Source organism: Myotis brandtii, unplaced genomic scaffold (assembly GCF_000412655.1).
Source record: "Myotis brandtii unplaced genomic scaffold, ASM41265v1 scaffold324, whole genome shotgun sequence".
Taxonomy (NCBI): domain Eukaryota; kingdom Metazoa; phylum Chordata; class Mammalia; order Chiroptera; family Vespertilionidae; genus Myotis; species Myotis brandtii.
In genome coordinates, this window is record NW_005362439.1 from 745015 (window position 1) to 767359 (window position 22345).

A 22345-nucleotide genomic window follows, 5' to 3' on the forward strand; every position below is an offset into this window, starting at 1 on the left:
GGGACCCCCACCCTGATCCGGGACACCCTTCAGGGCAAACCAGCTGGCCCCCACCTGTGTACCAGGCCTCTATCCTATATAGTAAAAGGGTAATATGCAAACTGACCCTAACAGCAGAAAGACTGGGAATGACTGGTCACTATGACACACACTGACCACCAGAGGGCAGATGCTCAATGCAGGAGCTGCCCCCTGGTGGTCAGTGTGCTCCCACAGGGGGAGCTCTGCTCAGCCACAAGCCAGGCTGACGGTTGCCAGCGCAGCGGTGGTGGTGGGAGCCTCTCCTGCCTCCTCAGCAGCACTAAGGATGCCCGACTTCAGCTTAGGCCTGCTCCCTGCTGGCAAGTGGACATCCCCTGAGGGGTCCTAGACTGTGAGAGGGCACAGGCCGGGCTGAGGGACCCCCCCCTCCCCCCCAAGCGCACAATTTTTGTGCACTGGGCCTCTAGTTGTAAATATTACACCATAATGAACATGGGATACATATATCTTTTTGAATTAGTGTTTTAAATGTCCTCAGATATATACCCAGAAGTGGAATTAGTGGGTATAGTTCTGTTTTTAACTAGAGGCCCAGTGCATGAAATTCATGCACTGGTAGGGTCCCTAGCAACTGCTAGCCGCCGGCCGGGTACTCACTCCCTTCCCCCGGCCGGCCCCTCCCCCCTGGTCGAACTCTGGACAACTCCTGGTCGAGGAGACAATTTGCATACTGTGCTTTTATTTTATAGGATTATTTGAGGATTGGCTAATCAGGGCCATATGCCCTGGCTGCACCAGTCTACAATACCACCAACAGTGCACCAGAGTTCTCTTTTCTCACATCTTGCCAACACTTGTTGGTTGTTGATTTAATGATGATAGCCATTCTGACAGGTGTGAGATGATATCTCATTGTGGTTTTAATTTGCATTTCTCTGATGATTAGTAATATTGAGCATCTTTTTGTGTCAATAGGCCATTTGTATGTCCCCTTTGGAGAAGTGTCTATTCAGGTCCTCTGTCCATTTTTTAATTAGACAATTAGACTGTATATTTTGGTATTGAGTTATATGAGTTCTGTACAAATTTTGGATATTAACCCCTTAGCAGATGCACCATTGGGGAATATGTTCTTTCATTCAGTATGTTGTCTTTTCGTTTTATTGATGATTTCCTTTGTTGTGCAAAAGCTTTTTAGTTTGATGTAGCCCCATTTGTTTATTTTTTTCTTTTGTTTCTCTTGTCTGAGGAGATATTTCAGAAAAAATATTACTAAGAGAATTATCAGAGAATTTACTTCCTATGTCTTTTAGGAGTGTTATGGTTTCGAGTCTTAAATTTAAGTCTTTAATTCATTTTGAGTTTATGGTTTGTATGCTATATATGGAATATATTATGTAAGAAGGTGCTTTTTTTTTTTTTTTGAGTAATTGGATAGTCCTCAGTTTTGAATTATTTTCCAAAAGGTGGATATGTTATTATATAGGTTATATTTCCATGCTAGTTTATGGTATCATTTTCATGAGAAGGACTTTGATGGACAGAAAGATATTGGCAGACACAGGCAGTGTTCAGATTCTCTGGAATGTAATGAAAGGATAGGAAACCATTAGTTTGAAGGCCATCATACAAAGCAGGGACCTTGGCAGTACTCTTCAGGGAAGCTTCCCTGCCTTCCAGTTCCGAGAAGGCACCCACAGCCTATGACAGTGCCCAGTTGAGATGAAGATCCTGGCGGATCCACTGAATCTCTCATTTGTCACTCCCAAAGGTTCTTCCTTGTTTAAAAAATCCTCTTTTGTTTTTCTTTTCTTTCTTTTTTTAAATATATTTTTATTGATTTCAGAGAGGAGGGAAGAGGGAGAGAGAGATAGAAACATCCATGATGAAAGAGAATCCTGGATCGGCTGCCTCCTGCAAGTCCCCCACCGGGGATTGAGCCCACAAACCGGGCATGTGCCCTTGATGGGAATCGAACCTGGGACCCTTCAGTTCACAGGCCAACGCTCTATTCACTGAGCAAAACCAGCCAGGGCTCTTTTGTTTTTCTAGTTTATTTTGAATAGCAAAACTACAGAAAGTTGAAGAAGAATATAATGAACACCCATATACCCTTCACTGGGATTCCCCAATTATTAACATTTGCCACATTTAATTTTATTATAATTATAATTTAGATGGACCGTTTGTGAGTTATAGGCATCATAATAATTCACCCTTAGGTATTTCACCCTGAATCTTAAAATGTTCACCCTTATAGCCAGCAATGCAGTGGTCACACAGAGTTTAACTTGATATAATCCTATATAATAAAAGCCTAATATGCAAATTGACTGAACAGCAGAATGACTGGTTGCTATGATGCACACTGACCACCAGGGAGTAGATGCTCAATGCAGGAGCTGCCCCCTGGTGGTCAGTGCGCTCCCATAGGGGGAGCGCCACTTAACCAGAAGCCGGGTTCACAGCTAGCGAGCGCAATAGCGGTGGTAGGAGCCTCTCCCACCTCCGCGGCAGTGCTAAGGAGCATCGAACAGGCAGGCAGTAAGGAGCGAGGGGTCCCGGAACTCGAGAGGGCGCAGGCTGGAATGAGGGACCCTCCCCCCACCCCCAGTGCATGAATGTCGTGCACCAGGCCTCTAGTATTTCTATATAGCATATAGCCTACATGCAGATTTCCCAATTGCCCCAGAAACTTTCCTTGTAGCTCTTTTATTTGTGGTTTCACATCTAGTTAAGAATTATGCATTGCATTAAGGTGTCATGTCTCTTGATTGGAAGAGTTTCCTAGGCCCCCCCTCTCCCCCCCCTCTTTTTTGTGTAACTGGCATTTTTGAAAAATTCAGGCCAGCTTTATAAAAGTTTCTCAATTTGAATTTGTCTGATTTTTTTCCCCGTGATTAGATTCTAATTAAACGTTTTTTAGCATGATTGCTACACAAGTGCTATTGTATCCTGACTATATCTTATCAGGAGGCACAAGAAGTCTACTTGTCTTATTATCGACTACCTTAAGACAAATCATTTGGCCCTGACCAGGTAGCTCAGTTGGTTTGAACATCGGTCCTCTACACCAAGGTTATGGGGTTTGATCCCCAGTCAGGGCACATACAAGGATCAACCAATGAATGCATAAACAAGTGGAACAACAAAAATTTATCTTTCGCTTTCTCTTTCTCTCTTCCCCCCTCTCTCTAAAGTCAATAAATAAAAATTATAAAAAACAGAAGTCATTTATGAAAATGCTGCCCACCATAATTCTCCATTATAAAGGTGCCTTTCCCCTTTGTAATTAATAAGTAGTATGTGGGGTAGTACTTTGAGACTGTGTGAATATCCCATTTCCCAGCAATGATTTTCACCCAGTGATTTTTTTTAAAAATATATTTTATTGATTTTTTACAGAGAGGAAGGGAGAGGGATAGAGTTAGAAACATCGATGAGAGAGAAACATCGATCAGCTGCCTCCTGCACACCCCCTACTGGGGATATGCCCGCAACCAAGGTACATGCCCTTGACCGGAATCGAACCTGGGACCCTTCAGTCCAAAGGCCGACGCTCTATCCACTGAGCCAAACCGGTTAGGGCCACCCAGTGATTTTAACATCCATTGAAAATTTTTGCCTAAATTAGTTATTACCATGGTGCTTTAAAAATTGTGACTTTTCTAATGATATCTTTCCTTCTATACTTAGTAGATGCTATTTTTCTATAAATAAAAGCTTTTCCTTATCCTCCCTCCCTGTTAATTGAAAAAGAGAAAACCACATACCAGTTTGGACTCATGGTTTCTTTAGTGGTTTTACAGCAGAATAATTTAATAAATTATTACCAACCTTTGTTATTTTTATTAAAAAATGTTCTATATCTCCTCATTTGCAATATCACTTATTATTTAATAAAAACCAACTCTAGAATTTAAGACTGGAATATTAGTTTAGTAAATCACTAATAGTGCATAGCAGCTAATTTATGGCTCATTTATATGCTGTGTGGAATAGTTCACTAAAAAGTTTTGTGTATATTATGATTTCAAGAATTCAAACAGTATAGCTGGGTACAAAATGAAAAGTAACAGTCTTCCTTCTAAAACCTTTTTACATTTGTATACTAGCTTGATTTAGAAAGATAATCCTTTGGGGAGTCCTGTAAAGTCTTTATTTTGGATTGCCCATTTATTACACTGGAATTTATTTGTTTGCTTGTATGTTTTTTTTTTTTAATATACTAGTATTTTTATTGACTTGAGAGAGAAAGAGAGAAGGAGAGAGAGATAGAAACATCAGTGATGAGAGAGAATCATTAATCAGCTGCCTCCTGCACGCCCCCAACTGGGGATCGAGCCCACAACCCGGGCATGTGTCCTTGACCAGAATTGAACCTGGGACCTTCAGTCCGCAGTCCGACGCTCTGTCCATTGAGCCAAACCAGCTAGGGCTGTTTGCTTGTTTTTTAATTTGGATTATCATATGGTCAGGTTTTCTTAAAATGAGAATATATCTAATGTCTGTTTTCAATAAAATGCACAGGTATGACTCAACTGTTTGGTGTCTCTTTTGCTATTTCAGTTGGCAAAGTGTGGAATGAAGGTTGTCCTTATCAGCAGGTCCCAGGATAAACTGAATGACGTTTCCTGTGAAATAAGTAAGTTCTCACATCACCCTCCCCGCCCTCATGATTAGAAAATAAATACAAAAGCTTCTTTCTCATTCTGTTACCAGGCTGTTTTTAAGGTGGATCATCAATTTTTTCAAATTAATATAGGGCCACTATAATTTGCTTAAAATGTCTTTTGCTGACTCATTTAGTTTGTCAGGAGTCAAATTCTCTGATTATTTTATCATGTTCTACTTATATATTTTTTGTTGCTTCATTTTAGTATTCTTGTGTGGTTTTTTACTTATTGAGTTTATTGTCTCTAAAATGTGTATTATATATGATTGAAGAAAAATACAAAGTATAGCGTGTGTGTGTGTGTGTGTGTGTGTATGTGTGTGAGAGATGGGGAAACTTTTGAACTTTCTTTGTCAGCTGTGCTTGAGACCCGAACTACATATGCAAAGACTTTTTAAACTGATATCTAATTAACCAGCTAGATGGATAAATCAGTGCTGTCCATATCCTTGGTAAAAGTTACTGATGTTCCCAGTATGGGGCCTATGGCTGGTAGACTTCTCAGTATGACGCTTGTGCACTTTTTTCTTTCTTTATTGATTAGAGGGTGTGGGGGAGAGACAGACAGATAGACAGAAACATTCATATTTTGTTCCACCTATCCATGCATTCACTGGCTGATTATTGTATGCGCCCTGACTGGGTACTGAACCCGAAACCTTGGTGTATCGGGACGATGCTCTAACTAACTGAGCTACCTCTCCGGGGGAGATGCTTGTGCACTTTTACACCGTTTACGCCCACAAGTCACATTATTTACTTATTAAGAGTCAGTTGTGTTGGTTCCCAAACTCATTTATGCATTTGTTATAAATATTCTGTAAACTGTTGCAATCTTGGTGTAAAAAGGGAAGTTATTTCTATAAAAACTAAGTTGAATGCTCTGAAAAAAGTGAGAAAAGGGAGTTTTTTCAGAAATTAGGGGCTAATAAGACAAGTGTGAAATATTGGAAAAATTATAAAAAGAAAGAAGAAATTTACTCTCTGATTATTTCATTGTGTTGAAGCTTTTGTTGCATTTTAAAACAACTGGAACTGCCATATATGAATGCTGCATTATGGGTGTGGTTTATGCAAGGAAGACTGGAATTCCATTCAGTAGATCTAAACTCAAAGATAAAGGCCTTGGCCCCACATAGAGGATTGGTGAATGATTCTACTTATACATGGTTTAAATTAAAATAAAATGGTTACAATGTGTATTTATCATTGTATAGGATTCCTTGCTTTAACTGACTTATCTAAGTAGCCAACTAACAAACTGCCCCAATTCTTTGAGAAGAGGGGATTGTTACTGTATTTTATTATTATTTTTTTGCACCTTTTATTGAGACATAATTGACATTTAAAGTTATGTACTAAATTTAAGGTGTACAATGTATTGTGTTTTTATTAACATTACCACCTACTACTAACATTTATATAGTGCTTTATTATTTTACCTCACATGTATTATCCCCTTTGATCCTTCATGCATCCTTGTGAGGTATATATTTTTGTTATTGCTTTCCAGACCATATCTCGTTCTACTGGACAGGTTACACATAGATGCATTTAATTTTTTAGGTGAAAAATGATCTTTATAGATTCCTAATATTACGTGTGTTAAATTTTTTTTGACCCCTGAGAGCACAGATCTTTACAAAGGTGTGTTAAATTTTTTTTTGACCCCTGAGAGCACAGATCTTTACAAAGGTAAGCATGTGGTATATAGATACACGAGAAGTCCTTGGCATTTAAGGATTTTAACTTTCAAGGTTTCAACTATGTAAATGCCACCCTGAAAGTCCAAGACACAGAGTATTTTGCAATTTTGCTGAGGTGTGAATTTGAATGAAGCTGTGACACTAATGAACCTGAGGTGTAGTTACTTAGATAGTAGCTGATCTTTGCATACTGCCTGGATCTTAGTACTGTTTTTTTTTTTAATCCTAACTCGAGGATGTATGCTTATTGATGAGAGAGAGAGAGAGAGAGAGAGAGAGAGAGAGAGAGAGAGAGAGAGATATTGCTCAGTTGCTTCCTGTACACAACCTGATAGGGGATCGAACTCACAACCTAGGTATGTGCCCTGATCGAGAATCAAACCTGCAACATTTTGGTGTAAGGACAATGCTCCAACCAACTGAGCCACTCAGCCAGGGCTTAGCACTGTTTCTTTCTTAATTGCCAAAAAGTAAAAGTTCATATGCAGAAAAGAGAAACTTTTTATTAAATGGAACTTCATATTTTTAAATGCTCTGCTATGAATGATTGATACAGGAACAAGAAAAGCTACCTCATGACACTCTTTCAAGCAAGTGCTACAGCCTGTACAAAAATTGCTTAACGAGTCAGAAGATCTACTTTAATGATATTTGAGAATTTGGTTAACTTATGATCTGAGGTGACATGTGACTGTGGACAGAAATATGATTGGAGTAAGACTAGATCCTGTTCAAACATTCATGATGGAACAGATGGTGCTGGTACTGAATTGACTTTTATTATAAGGAAATGTGGTGTTTTTTTTCCTTGTTGAAAAATTTGAAAAACATTTTTTTCTGGGAATAATAAAAATTTAATGGAAGACGTGATATCAGCAGACCAGGCCATTCGTTCTAAGCTGAAGTACATGGAGGAGATTTATACATTTGTTCAAGTTTTCAACTCATTGTAGATCATCTCTTTGGGAGGATAATGTTTTCATGAACAGATCTATTCCAGGAGTAGAAAGGACCAAAATTTAATGTTGGCAAAGACAGACTAACTCTGCTTATACTTTCCACACATCTTCATCGAATGCATGTGTCCCAGGTGCTGTGCCAGGCAGTCAGAACACAGCGTGAGTGAGGTAGATACAGTCCTTGCCCTCATGGAATTTATATGCTAGTGGAAGAGACAGAGAAACATATAGGTCAAAAAACAACAACAAGCAAAACAGAAAACCAGACAAGTAAATAATTGCCATTTGTAGTAAGAACCATTAAGAAACAAAAAAGGAGCTAGAGAGAGAAAATGGAGATATTCTTATTTAGTAGCAACATGGCGAGTTTTATTAACTGGCAGGGCATTAAAGGGCCAGGTTAATAACCTCTTGCCCATATAATTGTATTCTTGTTATGAAGCTGGAGCCTTGGTGAAGGGAGTATTCACTGGGCCCTCTTGGCATAGAGGTGGTGGGGGTTGTGTTTGCAAGTTACATGTGATAAATCCACGCCAACATTCCTGTTTCCATAAACTCTTGGATCCCTGCCTCTACATTATGCCAGGCAAGTTGTGACCTCCCAATTGTATTAATTGTAGGCTATTATGGGGACCACGATAACTCTTAAGAATCCTTTCCAGTTGTATAAGCTAACCATTAAATTATAAAGCTCTGGTAAGTGACTCATATTAAAAAAAAAAAAGGCCCAATCTGGTGTTATATTCTCTTTTCTTCAGTCTAACAGTCTTAGAATTCTTCTCACACAGATGTCCCAGGTTTCTACCAATACAAAATAGCAAAATCTTGCAATTATTTGTGTGTGTAAGTTAACTACTTTGTTTTTAAATATATTTTTTATTGATTTTTTTACAGAGAGGAAGGGAGAGAGATAGAGAGCTAGAAACATCGATCAGCTGCCTCCTGCACACTCCCCACTGGGGATGTGCCCGCAACCAAGGTACATGCCCTTGACCGGAATCGAACCTGGGACCCTTCAGTCCGCAGGCCGACGCTCTATCCACTGAGCCAAACCGGTTTCGGCACTACTTTGTGATCAGACTTGGTACTTCTTTCCCAGAGAATGTTTGCTGGAACCCTATTATGGGTGGCAGTAAGGCATGGGCCAGTTGGGTCTTGAGAAGAGGAATTCTCTTGCAAGAAAACCACCCTTAGAGTTATGGTGAGGTTATTACAGGTTCTTGAAGCCAGGGAGAGCTAGTCTCTTCAGACACAGGAGAGCAGGCTATTTCTATTTCCACTGGCTGGGGAGGCTCAGAGTAACTTTGGGGGTTCAGGATTCTCGGCTTCAGCTGAGTCCACCCAGATATCCCTATCCTGTCTCAGGATCTCACTCTTTCTCATTCTGTGCTTTCACTTTTACATGAAACATGGTGAGTCTATGTGGAATTCAACTTACATTGTAATTCTGCAACTGGCACAGTTAAGTCTGATGTTAGCAAGGTGAGCTCAGTGGCTATATAAAACATAAAAGTTTTTATTAGGGCCGCCATAGTAATTCTCTCTTCCTCTGATCATAAATCTGAGCTGACAGTTTAAAGACCCGAGCTTGCTGTTTTCTTTCGGGAAGTGCTCCAGTGCATTCAAAAGCAGCCCTACCATGTCCCAATCTTTGTACTTATTTTTGCCAAACTCAAATGTAGTGGTCATTTGGGTTCATAAAGCAATTCTTCAGTAAATACTTCATTATAACCAGCAACCAGTGTTTATTTGATGAATGGTGATGCTATTACATGATGGATCAAATCAAACCAATACAGAAGTCTTCTGAGAAAAGGAAACCCTCACGCACTGTTGGTGGGAATGCAGATTGGTGCGGCCTCTATTGAAAACAGTATGGAGGTTCCTCGTAAATTAAAAATAGAACTACCTTATGACCCAGAGATTCCACTTCTGGGAATATATCCAAAGACACCCGAAACACTCATTCAAAGAATATATGCACCCCTATGTTCATTGCAGCATTATTTACAATAGCCAAGATTTGGAAGCAGCCTAAGTGCCTATCAGTAGGAGAGTGGATAAGAAAGCTGTGGTATATCTGGAATATTGCTGTAGTATACAGTGGAATATTGCTCAGCCATAAAAAAGGAAATCCTACAGCATGGATGGACCTGGAGGGTACTATGTTAAGTGAAATAAGCCAGTCAGAGAAAGACGAGTACCATATGTGTGGAATCTAAGGAACAAAATAAGGTAACAAACAAAATAGAAACAGACTCATAGATACAGAGAATAGACTGACAGCTGTCAGAGGGGAGGGGAGTTGGTGGGGGGTGAAAAGGTGAAGGGATTAAGCAAAAAATAACAACTCATAGACGTGCACAACAGTATGGTGATTACCAGAGGGAACGGGTGTGAGTGTGGGGGGATAGGGGAAAGTAGGAGAGGGGAAAGGATAAATGGTGATGGAAGGAGACTTGACTTGGGGTGGTAAACACACAATACAATATACAGATGATGTATTATAGAATTTTCACCTGAAACCTATATAATTTTATCAACCAATATCACCCCCATAAATTCAATTAAAAAATTCCTCAATCAATATAATACTGAATACGTACTTTCATATGCTCAAATAATTATTAATGTTTGTTCCCTAAATGTAAAGTGGACAGTCTGATTCTTTTGCAGAAATAAACCCTTTTGTAAATGAAAAAAAGTTCTTTGAAGTTTATGTGGGACCCCACCCCTGATGCCATTTACTGTACCAGTCAGAGTTCAGTCATGTAACAAGTCTAGCAAGTTAGTTTAACTAGGCTAACTCGTCTCCTCTGGCCCAGCACAGCACTTAAACTCACTCCAGTGGATTAAACTCAATCTCTCTTTTCCCCTATCTGACTGAAAGAAGAAAAAAGGAAAGGAGGAGATTGAAAAAGAAAGCACACCTGGTCAGTGTGACTCAGTGTTTGAGCATCAACCTATGAACCAGGAGATAACGGTTTGATTCCTGGTCAGGGCACATTGCCTGGGTTTTAGGCTCGATCTCCAATGGGGGGTGTGCAGGAGCAGCCAACCAGTAATTCTTTCTCATCATTGATGTTTCTATCTCCTCTCTCTCTATCCCTTCCTCTTTGAAATCAATTAAAAAGAAAAAAAGAAAAAAGAAAAGAAAAGAAAACCAGGTGTCAGTTGAAAATAGGGGACTTTTTGGCTCCTCACCTTCTAATTCTCCACTGTTTTTATGTAGACTTGGGGATTCTATGCCTTTAGAAGCAATTCCTTACGAGTGCGGAGGACAACCTACTCCTAAGTCGAAGTTCTTCAGAAAAAATTTAAAAGGATTATATATAATTTAGTAAGGAGCTAAATGTTTTGCCAACAGTGGATAAGTACTTTCTCAGGATTGACTGCTTTGATAAAATTATAGTTCTTTGTAAGGCTACGGTATCTGTCACCTATGGAATTAAGACAAACTGAAAGTCATCACATATAATAAGCTTATTGTATTATCATTGTTATCTAGGATTATTAATTTATTAAGTATTTTAGTCAATTTTGATTTGAACTCTGACCTGAGTTGTTACTTGCAATAAAGGATCTAGCTTTCAGAACAACTTATTACAGAATATGTATAGAGATGGTGATATTTACAGTTATATTATGTGGTAAATCTGATTGCATACAGTTCAGACAGCTTCGATTTCAGAAAGCAAACATTTCTGTCTTTGATTTTTTTTAAAAAAAATATGTTTCTCTTCTTTGTAATTTATCTCAGGTGTAAAGCTTTAGTATGGCCCTGCCATGACTTTCTCTTTTGAAATGCAAAGCTTTTAGAAGAAATATCAGTTTCATTTTTTAAATTTTTACCTATTATCAAATCTGTGCAGGTCTGATGTGGATTTGACCAAATAAGTTTGTTGCTCAATTTTCTGATGCACTATCAGTATAATTAGTATAATGCTTTTTACATTTAGCATGTTTTATTTGCATAAGGTCAATGAAGCATTAGTGATCACATAAAGACCTTTGTGTTTTATATTTAATAAAATTAGAACCACATGATGTTAGAGAGTTAATCTAATACGGCCCGTAGAGTCACATATATTTTTCTATCACTTCTATAGCAGCAGAAATATTTCTTTTGCCCTTTGAGTTCATTCACATAGTCCAAGGTAAGGAACCAGGAACCATCCAGTTTGCCTTTCCTGGTTTTGTCCAAGATCCCCAAATTTATCAGTGTTCCTGGCCTTCCAGAAAGTGACATTCTTTACTACTTATAAAACGGGGACTCCACAAGCCATGGAGGTACCAGGGAGGCTTTTGCAGCAGATTCCACAAAATGGAGAGCAACCCTTTTCCTTCCTAGTGGGCTTGTTATGCCTAATTAAATGAAATTAATTAAATGAAACATTTGTGGTATGGTCATGGTTACAAATTTGTTTTCTATAATTATTTTCTGATAGGGAGAAGGATAGATTCTTATTGAGCTTATGCAAATAATTACATTGTCATGTAACATAAAAGAACTCAGTAAAGACATGTATAATATTTAACCACTAGAGGCCTGGTGCATGAAATTTGTGCACCTGTGGGGGGAGGTCCCTCAGCCCGGATTGTGAGTGGGTGCAGGCCAGGCCGAGGGACCCTACTGGTGCACGATCGGGGCTGGGGAGGGACGCAGGAGGTTGGCTAGCCAGGGAGGGACTGTGGGAATGCTCCAGGGTGTGTCCAGCCCATCTTGCTCAGTCCTGATCGGCCGGTCCCTAGCAGCAAGCTAACCTACCGGTTGGACCGTCTGGCCCCTGGTGGTCAGTGCATGTCAGAGCAAGTGGTTGAGTGGCCTTAGCATATCATTAGCATATTACGCTTTGATTGGTTGAACAGATGACTGGACACTTAGCATATTAGGCTTTTATTATATAGGACTAGAGGCTCGATGCATGAAGATTTGTGCAAGAATGGGCCTTCCTTCCCCTGGCTGCCGGCACCGCCTTCGCTCTGGCTGGAGCCGCCTTTCCGCCTTCCCACGCTGCCCAGAGGCCCAGAGCGGCTGGGGCGGTGCGGAACGCCTGCATCCCACCCCGCCCTGCCCTGCACCTGGCCACTTGGTGCCTGTATATGCAAATTAACCCACCATCTTTGTTGGGTTAATTTGCATACTCCTGATTGGCTGGTGGGCATCACAAAGGTATGGTCAATTTGCATCTTTCTCTTTTATTAGTGTAGATTGTTCTGATTAGTTTTGCAGACAAGGCCAATCAATGTGTTGTGTTTTCTACACAATTACCCTCTTTAAATTCACCCAATAATTTACTAGTTTATGTTTCACTTACTTTTGCTGCATAACACTCCAAACTTATCAATGTAAAATAACAATGATTTTAAATGCTCACACATTCTGCTGGTCAGGAATTTTGCCGGCACTGTGGGAAAACTCTTTTGCTCCTTATGGCATTACCAAGGTCCTTCACTGATACTCAGCTGATGGGTGGTCTGGTCTGGAAGACCCAAGATGGCTTCTCTCACAGGCTGGTGCCATGGGGAATGACTGGAGAGCTGGAACTGGTGGCTCAAGTGCCCACGGGTAGCCTCTCTAGCATGGCCATCTCAGGGTAGTTGGATTTCCTCAGTGGTAACTATCTTCCTTCAGAGGGAATGTTCCAAGATAACCAGGCAGAAGCTGATTTGTTTTTGTGACCTACTCTCAGAATTCATATGGTGTTACTTCTGCCATACTCTATGTTGGTCAAAGCAGCCCTGAACCTGCCCAGATTCAAGTGGGGAGGAAAAGGCTCCACCTCTTGATGGGGGAGTGACTTGGCAGCTGTGGAGAACATGTGGGAAGGGAGATATTTTTTGAAAATAAAATCTGGATTTGGGAAATACAATCTGCCATGTTAAGACTTCCCAGAAAACATACATTCATTCAGAGTGTATCATTCTGACTTGCTCAGATATAGCCAGACACAATGAGAGTTAATAAAAAATTAAGAAGGAAGAAAATATATATTCTCCAAACCACTATTAAATTTTCCTCATTGGTCCATTTAGTCTTGCAAAATTAATTCTCATTCCGTTGGAACTTGGATCAGCTGCATGCTTTTACAGTGTCTGATTTTCAAATAAAAAGGCCTATAAATTCACTGTTTTCTGTTGCATTTGTCTGATGGTCTGCTTTTGGTGGCAGTGTTGGGTTACACTGGGAAGGAAGCCTGACCTGAGTTGATTCTCTGCAGCATCAATAATAGCCAAGTGTACTGATACAGGCCTACACTCAGGCTATGAGTCACTGGATGTTTCTTCCTAAAGACTCAACTCTCTGATTTAAGATTTTTGGCAAGCTTGAAGGAAAAGTAGGAACCACCTGTTAATAAGACTGATGGTCTCTGGTTACTTTATTACAGTAATTAACAGTGTCAGAATGGAATCCCCTGTTGGGATATAATATAGAGCTAATTAATAATTTAGTCAGTGATTATCCTGAGGGCATGAGCCTTGTGATGGACACTAAAGACATTGATAAATCTTCAGGGATTTCTATAGAGTATGTTTTTAAATTGCCATCAATTAACAAGAGTATCTTATACTTAGAAACATAACCTTAGAAATAATTTTGTTCACTTCTGCCAGTCTTTGTTCATGATATCATGAATCATGAATGTTTCTTTTACCCTGAAAAGTATACAGATGTTGAATCATATTTATTAATAGTTATACCTTGGCTTTTCATATATATACTAGAGGCCTGGTGCACGAAATTCATGCACGGAGCAGGGGGGTTCCCTCAGCCCAGCCTGCACCCACTCCAAATAGGGACGCCTCAGGGGATGTCCGACCACCGGATGTCCAATCCCACAGGGATCGGGCCTCAACCGGTGGTTGGACACCCCTCTCACAATCTGGGACTGCTGGCTCCTAACCACTCACCTGCCTGCCTGCCTGATCGCCCCTAACCTCTCTGCTTGCCTGCCTGATCACCCCTAACTGCCTCTGCCTGCCTGATCATCCCTAACTGCCCTCCCCTGCAGGCCTGATTTCGCCCCCCAACTGCCCTCCTCTGCCAGCCAATTTGGTTCTGATTGGTTAGTTTCTATGCCAGTCAGCGTCAAAAGCTCCGCCTCCTAGGCAGCCATTGGCTCCTCACAGTTGACCCAGATTTGGTTCTGATTGGTCAGTTTCTATGCCAGTCAGCATCTCTGGGCCTATCAACAGGGCCTGATCAGAAAGGTGGGGCTGATCAGTAGACCTGGTGGAGGCCTGGAGAGAAGTGGAAGTACAGCTGTTGGCCAGGCCGGGAGAGAAAGAGAGGCAAGTTCTGATCAACGGCTGCCACAGAAGCTAGGGATCAGACCCTGCCTCTCTCTCTGCAGACCTGTCTCCGGGCCTGATCCACAGCCCCCTAGGCAGTCAGTGCTGGGTCTGGGCGCCTGCAGCTGCCCCAGTCAGTGCTGGGTCTCCACAGCAACCCAGCACTGACTTCTGGTCTGGTCGAGCTTTTGGTCGTTAAGACCCTGGCTCTTTATTATATAGATTAATATATATTATTGATTTCGGAGAAGAAGGGAGAGAGAGAGATAAAAACATCAGTGATGAGAGATAATCATTGATTGGCTGACTCCCGCTTGCCCCCTACTGGGGGAGATCAAGCCCGAAACCCAGGCATGTGCCCTTGGCTGGAATTGAACCTGGGATCCTTTAGTCCATAGGCCAACGCTCTATCCGTTGAGCCAAACCTGCTAGGGCTTGGCTTTTCTTATATTAGGGCAACTCTCATAAGAGAGTTGGGCTAATTAAAGATAAGGAGAGTACACTACAAATCTAGTTCTTCCTTATCTCCTCCTTGCTCAATAGTGCTATCTAGTGGCTATCTGAGAAATACTAGAAATAGTTTGGGTATAAAAATATATCTTAACAATTTTATTATTCTTAATTTGGGGCCCCAATTTGTGAAAGCTGTATTACAAAGAGTTGCCAGGAGACTAGTGATTATAGAAAAATATAAGCTTAAGTCATAGATGCCCAAGGCAAGAAATGATTACAGTCTTGGTTTAGAGTGACAGTAATTAAAATAAAACAAAGCTACATGAAACAATAATTATTAGGAAATCAAGCCTTTGCAGAAATAAGAAACTTTTACTAAAAATGACTCAAGGGCATGACAAAAGTCAACACAAAAGCTCAAAAAGTTAACAGGCTGTTAGGAAGTGAGAGTGTTCTGGGGAGATAAGGAACCATTGCTGGCTAGGCTAGGTACTAAAGGCACAGGATAATTTTTTATAGCGTTCTCATTAAGATTATATTATCAAAGATCAATTTTAATCTGAACAACTGGGTTCAAGCTATTTAATTCCTAAGCTTTCTTTGTTGGTTTTAATATATTTAATATATGTCATACCAGATGACAAGTTAACACTTTTACCTGGAGCTCAAAATGTATTAACTTTGTTTTCTGTTATTATGTTATAAAATAATGTATATACCAAATTGAATTTGCCATGCTAATTGGAGTTCAGAAATCGTTCAGGTAACCAAAGATTCCTCATTATTTAACTCACTCTGATATTGGTATAGTATCTTAAGTCAATTAAGAATCATCAGAATTATATTTACACTGGAGGCCCGGTGTATGAAATTCGTGCACGGGTAGGGTCTCTAGGCCTGGCCAGTGATCCGGGCCGCTCTGTGGGGCGATATGGGGGCCCCTGCTGGCACCCACCTTGGCCTGGGTCTGAGGGCTGGGGGCAGCTCCTGCGTTGAGTATCTGCCCCCTGGTGGTCAGTGTGCATCATAGCGACTGGTCGTTCCACCAGTCGTTCCACGGTTCAGTTGATTTGCATATTGGGCTTTTATTATATAGGATTGACATTGCAGAGCACTGCAATCTTTATTGATAGCAGGTTTGTCAGGACATTTGAAAGTTTTACACAGCAGATGGGAAGAGTAATGAAGATGAAATGATATGTAGCTTTGTCTGAAGTTTAAAAGAGCCAATCTTTTTATAAAGACATCAATTTTTAAAAGTTTAAATCATTTGTGGAAGCAGTACTAATATATCTAACTGGTAAAACCTGTGTAGAAAATTTAAAAGTTCAGAGAATAAAATGTAACAGTGGCATTATATTTTATACAGGAAGGAGACATATACCTATTTTTAAATTTAAATGATCAAAACAAATCTTATTAGCCCAAAGATTTACCTTAATTTAGGTTTCTGTACAACTTGGATTCTTATATAATCCTGGTTCATTTACCAAGTATTTAAATATTTTAAAAGTTTATATTAGCGCATTTTTTTCTTTAAAAAATTTATTTAATTTATTGGGGTGACATTGGTTAATAAAATTATATAGGTTTCAGGTGTACAGTTCTATAATACATAATCTGTATATTGTATTGTGTGTTCACCACTCAGTCTCCTTCCATCACCATTTATCCCCCCTTTACTATCTTCTACCTCCCTCCACCCCATTTCCTTCTGGAAATCACCATACTGTTGTCTATATCTATGAGTTGTTTGTTTTTTTTTCTTGCTTAATCCCCTCCCCTTTTTCATCCAGCCCCCTTACCTTTGACAGCTGTCAGTCTATTCTCTGTACCTATGAGTCTGTTTCTATGTTTGTTAGCTTATTTTGTTCATTAGATTCCATATCTAAGTGAAACCATATGGTACTTGTTTTTCTTTGAGTGGCTTATTTCACTAAGCATAATAGTCTCCAGGTCATCCATGCTGTTGCAAAGGGTAAGATTTCCTTCTCTCTTTTTTTTTTTTTTTTTTGACAAGTAGTATTCCATTGTGTAAATGTACCCCCATTTTTTTATCCACTCATATACTGATGGGCATTTGGGCTACTTCCAAACCTTGGCTATTGTAAATAATGCTGCAATAAAGATAAGGGTGCATATATTGTTTAGAATTTGTGTTTCAGGTTTCTTTGGATATATTCCAAGAAGTCGAATCTCTGGGTCAGATGGCAGTTTCATTTTTATTTTTTAAAAAAATATATATTTTATTGATTTTTTTACAGAGAGAGGAAGGGAAAGGGATAGAGAGTCAGAAACATCGATCAGCTGCCTCCTACACAACCCCTCCTGGGGATGTGCCTGCAACCATGGTACATGCCCTTGACTGGAATTGAACCTGGGACCCTTCAGTCTTCAGGCCGATGCTCAATCCACTGAGCCAAACCAGTCAGGGCTCATTTTTAATTTTTGAGGTAACTCCATACTGCCTTCCACGGTGACTGCACCAATCTGCATTTCCCCCAACAGTGCACAAGGGTTCTCTTGTCTCCACATCCTCGCCAATATTTGCTGTGTTTTTTTTGTTTGTTTTTTTAAAATTTATTGATAGCCATTCTGACAGGTGTGAGGTGATACCTCATTGTGGTTTTAATTTGCATTTCTCCAATGATTAGTGACGTTGAGCATACATCTATTGGCCGTCTGTATGTGCTCTTTGGAGAAGTTTCTATTCAGGCCCTTTGCCCATTTTTTAAATTGGATTGTTTGTTTTATTGTTAAGTTTTATGAGTTCTTTATAAATTTTGGATATTAACCCCTTTGTATCATTGATAAATATGTTCTCCCATTCAGGAGGTTGTCTTTTCATTTTGTTGATGGTTTCCTTTGCTGTAAAATAACTTTTCAGTTTGAAGTAGTCCCGTTTGTTTATTATTATTTTTTGTTTCTCTTGCCTGAGGAGATACATCAGAAAAAATATTGCTACGAGAAATGTCCAAGATTTTACTGCCTATGGTTTCGAGTCTAACATTTAAGTCTTTGACCCATTATGAGTTTATTCTTGTGTATAGTGTAAGAAGGTGGTCTAGTTTCTTTTCTCTTCTTTTTTCTTTTCTTCTCTTCTCTTCTCTTCTCTTCTCTTCTCTTCTCTTCTCTTCTCTTCTCTTCTCTTCTCTTCTTTCTTTTCCACGTATCTGTCTGATTTTTCCAGCACCATTTTTTGAATAGACTATCTTTATCCAATTGTACGTTCTTGCCTCCTTTGTCAAATGTTAATTGATCATAAAGGCTTGAGTTTATTTCTGGGTTCTCTATTCTGTTCCATTGATCTATAGGGTGTCCCAAAAAATATATACACATTTTTAACAGCTGATAGCTCAATTTTGAGAATGAAATGTATTTTAATAAGTACTGCCTTTGTAATTATTCAAAGTGTGTCTATACATTTTTGGAACACCCTTTATATGTCTATTTTTATGCTAGTATCATGTTGTTTTGATTATTATGGCCTTGTAGTATAGTTTGATAGGCAGTGTGATTCCTCCAACTTTGTTATTTATTCTCAAGATTGCTTAGGCTAGTCAGGGTCTTTTGTGGATCCATATAATTATTTGGAATATTTGTTCTAGTTCTGTGAAATACGTTATTGATATCTTGATGGGAATTGCCTTAAATCTATAGATTGCTGTGGGTAGTATGAACATTTTAATAAAGTTAATTCTTCCCATTCATGAACACACTATATGCTTCCACTTATATATTTCTTCTTCAATTTCTTTTTTCAGTGTCTTATATTTTTCCAAGTACAGGTCTTTTACATCCTTTGTTAAATTTATTCCTGGGTATTTTATTATTTTGATGCAATTATAAATGGAATGGTTTTCTTAGTTTCCCTTTCTGATAGTTCATTTCTAACATGCAGCTGATTTCTGGATATTTATTTTGTATTCTGCTACTTTATTTCATTCATTTTATCAGTTCCAGTAGTTTTCTGGTGGAATCTTTAGAATTCTCTATATACAGTATGATGTCATCTATAAATAATGACGGTTTTATTTCTTCCTTTCCAGTTGGGTGCCTTTTATTTCCTCTTCTTGTCTGATTATTGTGGCTAGGACTTCCAGTACTCTGTTGAATAAGAATGGTGAAAGTAGACATCCTGTCTTGTTCCTGATCTTAAGGGAAACACTTTCAGTTTTTGCCCATTGAGTATGATGTTGGCTGTGGGTTTGTCATATATGGCCTTTATTACGTTGAGGTATGTTCCCTCTGTTCCCACTTTGCTGAGAGTTTTTATCATAAATGGATGCTGGATTTTTTGCATCTATTGATATGATCTTGTGATTTTTATTCTTCATTTTGTTTATGTGGTATATCACATTAATTGATTTGCAGATATCGTGCCAACATAGTATCTCCAGGATAAATCCCACTTGATCATGGTGTATGATCTTTTTAATGTATTGCTGGATCGGTTTGTTAATATTTTGTTGAGGGTTTTATCATCCGTATTCATCAGGGATATTGGCCTATAATTTCTTTCTTTGTAGTGTCTTTATCTGGTTTTGATAATGAGGATAATGCTGGCCTTGTAAAATGAGCTTAGGAGTCTTCCCTTCTCTTGAATTTTTTGGAATAGTTTGGGAAGGGTAAGTGTTAGTTCTTTGAATGTTTGGTAAATTCACCTGTGAAGCCATCCGGTCCAGGACTTTTGTTTGCTGGGAGTTTTTGTTATTACTGCTTTGATTTCATTAGTTATATTTGCTCTATTAAGATTCTTGGATTCGTCCTGACTCAGTTTTAGAAGATTGTGTATTTCTAGGAATTTCTCCACTTCATTTAGACTGTCCAATTTGTTGGCATATAGTTGTTTGTAATATCCTCCTTCTCCTATATAATAAAAGGCAAATAGGCTGAATGGTGGAACAACCGGAATAACCGAACAACCAGTCACTATGACGTGCGCTGACCACCAGGGTGTGTGTGTGTGTGTGGAACATGGCGGGCGTTGGCCTTGGCGGGATGGTGGAGCAGGTGGGGGGGGGGGTAGGGTGCTAGACCAAGGCAGGGCGCTGATCGCTGTCATCGGGGTGAGCCTCTGGTGGTTACTGAAAATTCTTTGCTCCCGCATGCCGTGGTCCCGCCTGGTGCTTGCACCCACTGCTTGCGCTGGAGCCGTCGCTCTCACCCACTGCCAGCGCCAGCCCTGCTTGCACCCGCAGCCAGTGCCGGAGCCGCCGCTTACACTTGCAGCCGGTGCCTGGCACCGGTCCTGATCACTTGGTGCCATCAGCAGGTGCAAGCAGCGGCTGCTGGCCCCAATTGCCCCTGAGGGCCTCTCCACTTCCCCCTGTGCCTGAGGGGCAATCAGGCAGCAGCCGTGGCTCACACCCCCGCTGACAGCGCCGGCCCCACTTGCACCCACTGCTGGTACCGCCCCCAATCGCTCTGCACAGTCAGCGGGTGTGAGCAGGGCCAACACTGTCAGTGTGTGGGAGTGGCGGCAGCGGGAGTGGGGCTGCTTGCAGACCGGGACAGGACAGGGGCGTGGCAGGAGGGGCCGGGAGTGTCGCGGAGGATGGCCCGAGTCCCGCCCCTGTGCCTACTGTAGCCTCACAGCCCCCAGTTCCTTTTAAGGTGCATAAATTCATGCACTGGGTCCCTAGTATTCTTGTAATCCTTTGTATTTATTTGGTGTCAGTTGTTACTTCTCTTTCATTTCTGATTTTATTTGGGTCCTCTCTCTTTTTCTTCATGAGTCTGGTTAAAGGTTTGTCAATCTTGCTTACTTTTTTAAAAAGCGAGCTCTTCATTTCATCGATCTTTTGTATTGTTCTTTTTAGACTCTATTTTGTTTATTTCAGCTCTGATCTTAATTATTTCCTTTCTTCTTTGCACTTTGGGCTTTGTTTGTTATTCTTTTTCTAAATCCTTTAAGTGTAAAGTTAGAAGGTTAATTTGAGATTTTTCTTGTTTCTTGAGGTAGGCCTATAATGCTATGAATTTCCCTCTTAGGACTGCTTTTGCTATGTTGCATAGATTTTGGGTTGTTGTGTTCTCATTTTCATTTGTTTCAAGGTATCTTTTTACTTCCTTCTTGATCTCATTGTTAACCCATTCATTGTTTAGTAACCAATTATTTAGCCTCCATGTCTTTGTGTGTGTTTCAGTTTTTTCCTTGTGATAATAAGAAAAATATCCTCCCGTTATTTTTAAGATTTTCTCTTTATCATTAACCAATGATTTGAATATTTTGTCCCTTTGTGTAGTTTTCTTCATGTTTCTCCTAGTTGGAGGAGTTTATCTTAAATTTATTTGTTTTAGTTTTCATTATATTTGAAAAAACATGGCTATTTATCAATTATTTTTTCTATTCCCCCATAGAAATATGGTATTGCGTTTATACATATATTTAAACAGAGTGAGGTTGTCCCTCAACTCACTGATGTTGCGTTCCTTTTTTTTCCTGTCCGTTTTATTTTGGATAGTGGCCATGGCGTGTCTTAATATTCATTAACTTTATTTCTGCAGTGACTCATCTGTTAATTTTGTTAGTGAATTTTTTTTTTAATCTAGACATTGTATTTTTTTTTCTCCATATGAAAATTTAGGTCATTTTTATATCTTTCTTATCTCTTCTTAAAATGTTCTCCCTCTACTTTCATGAACATAAATAGCATAGTATGGCCTTTCCACCTCTGCCTGTCTTTTTTGCTCTTATTCTCTCTCTCACTCTCTTTTCTTTCTCTGTACTCTGCCTGTTAATTCTAGGGCCTCTGTCTTCCTCAAATGCTCATTGGTTTCCTCAATTCAGGGGGGAATGCTGGTCTCTACTTGAGTTCCTCTTCATACTGGCCTAGAAAATATCTCAGGACAATAAACTAGGACAACCACCCTCATTTGTTTACCTTCTCTTAGCTATTGCTGGCCTGAACCTTCTATTATTCAAGATCTGAGAACCATTGTTTCATATATTTAGTCCACTTTTCTTGGTTTAAGGCAATAGAGTAAGTCTGACCTCCGTTATAACATCATGACTGGGAGCAGAAGGCCCCCTTTTACGTGCTATCCCCCCATTTTTTTTATTATTATAGATTTCCTGGTAAATATAATCTCCACACATGCCTAAAAACAGTTGTCTGCATTAGACTTTAAAGAGAAAAGGACACAATCCTTCTGGAAACGTTTGCATGCAGCCTGGCACGGTTTAAAGGGGTGTGCCTACTTAACAAGTATTCTTTTGGTGACTGAAGAGCCATTTGGAAACCTCGTCTTATTCTTAATCTTATATGGAAATT

At 39.7% G+C, this 22345-nt stretch overlaps 1 protein-coding gene across 3 annotated transcripts in view; it reads left to right on the plus strand.

The window, feature by feature from the left end:
- HSD17B12 (hydroxysteroid (17-beta) dehydrogenase 12) overlaps positions 1-22345 on the plus strand; it is a 125878-nt gene that overhangs the window by 43603 nt on the left and 59930 nt on the right. For all 3 annotated transcript variants that reach the window (XM_014543297.1, XM_005870738.1, XM_014543298.1), the window contains one exon: positions 4552-4627. In XM_014543297.1, the coding sequence (XP_014398783.1) occupies positions 4552-4627 (76 nt within the window). The remainder of the gene's footprint in view (positions 1-4551; positions 4628-22345) is intronic.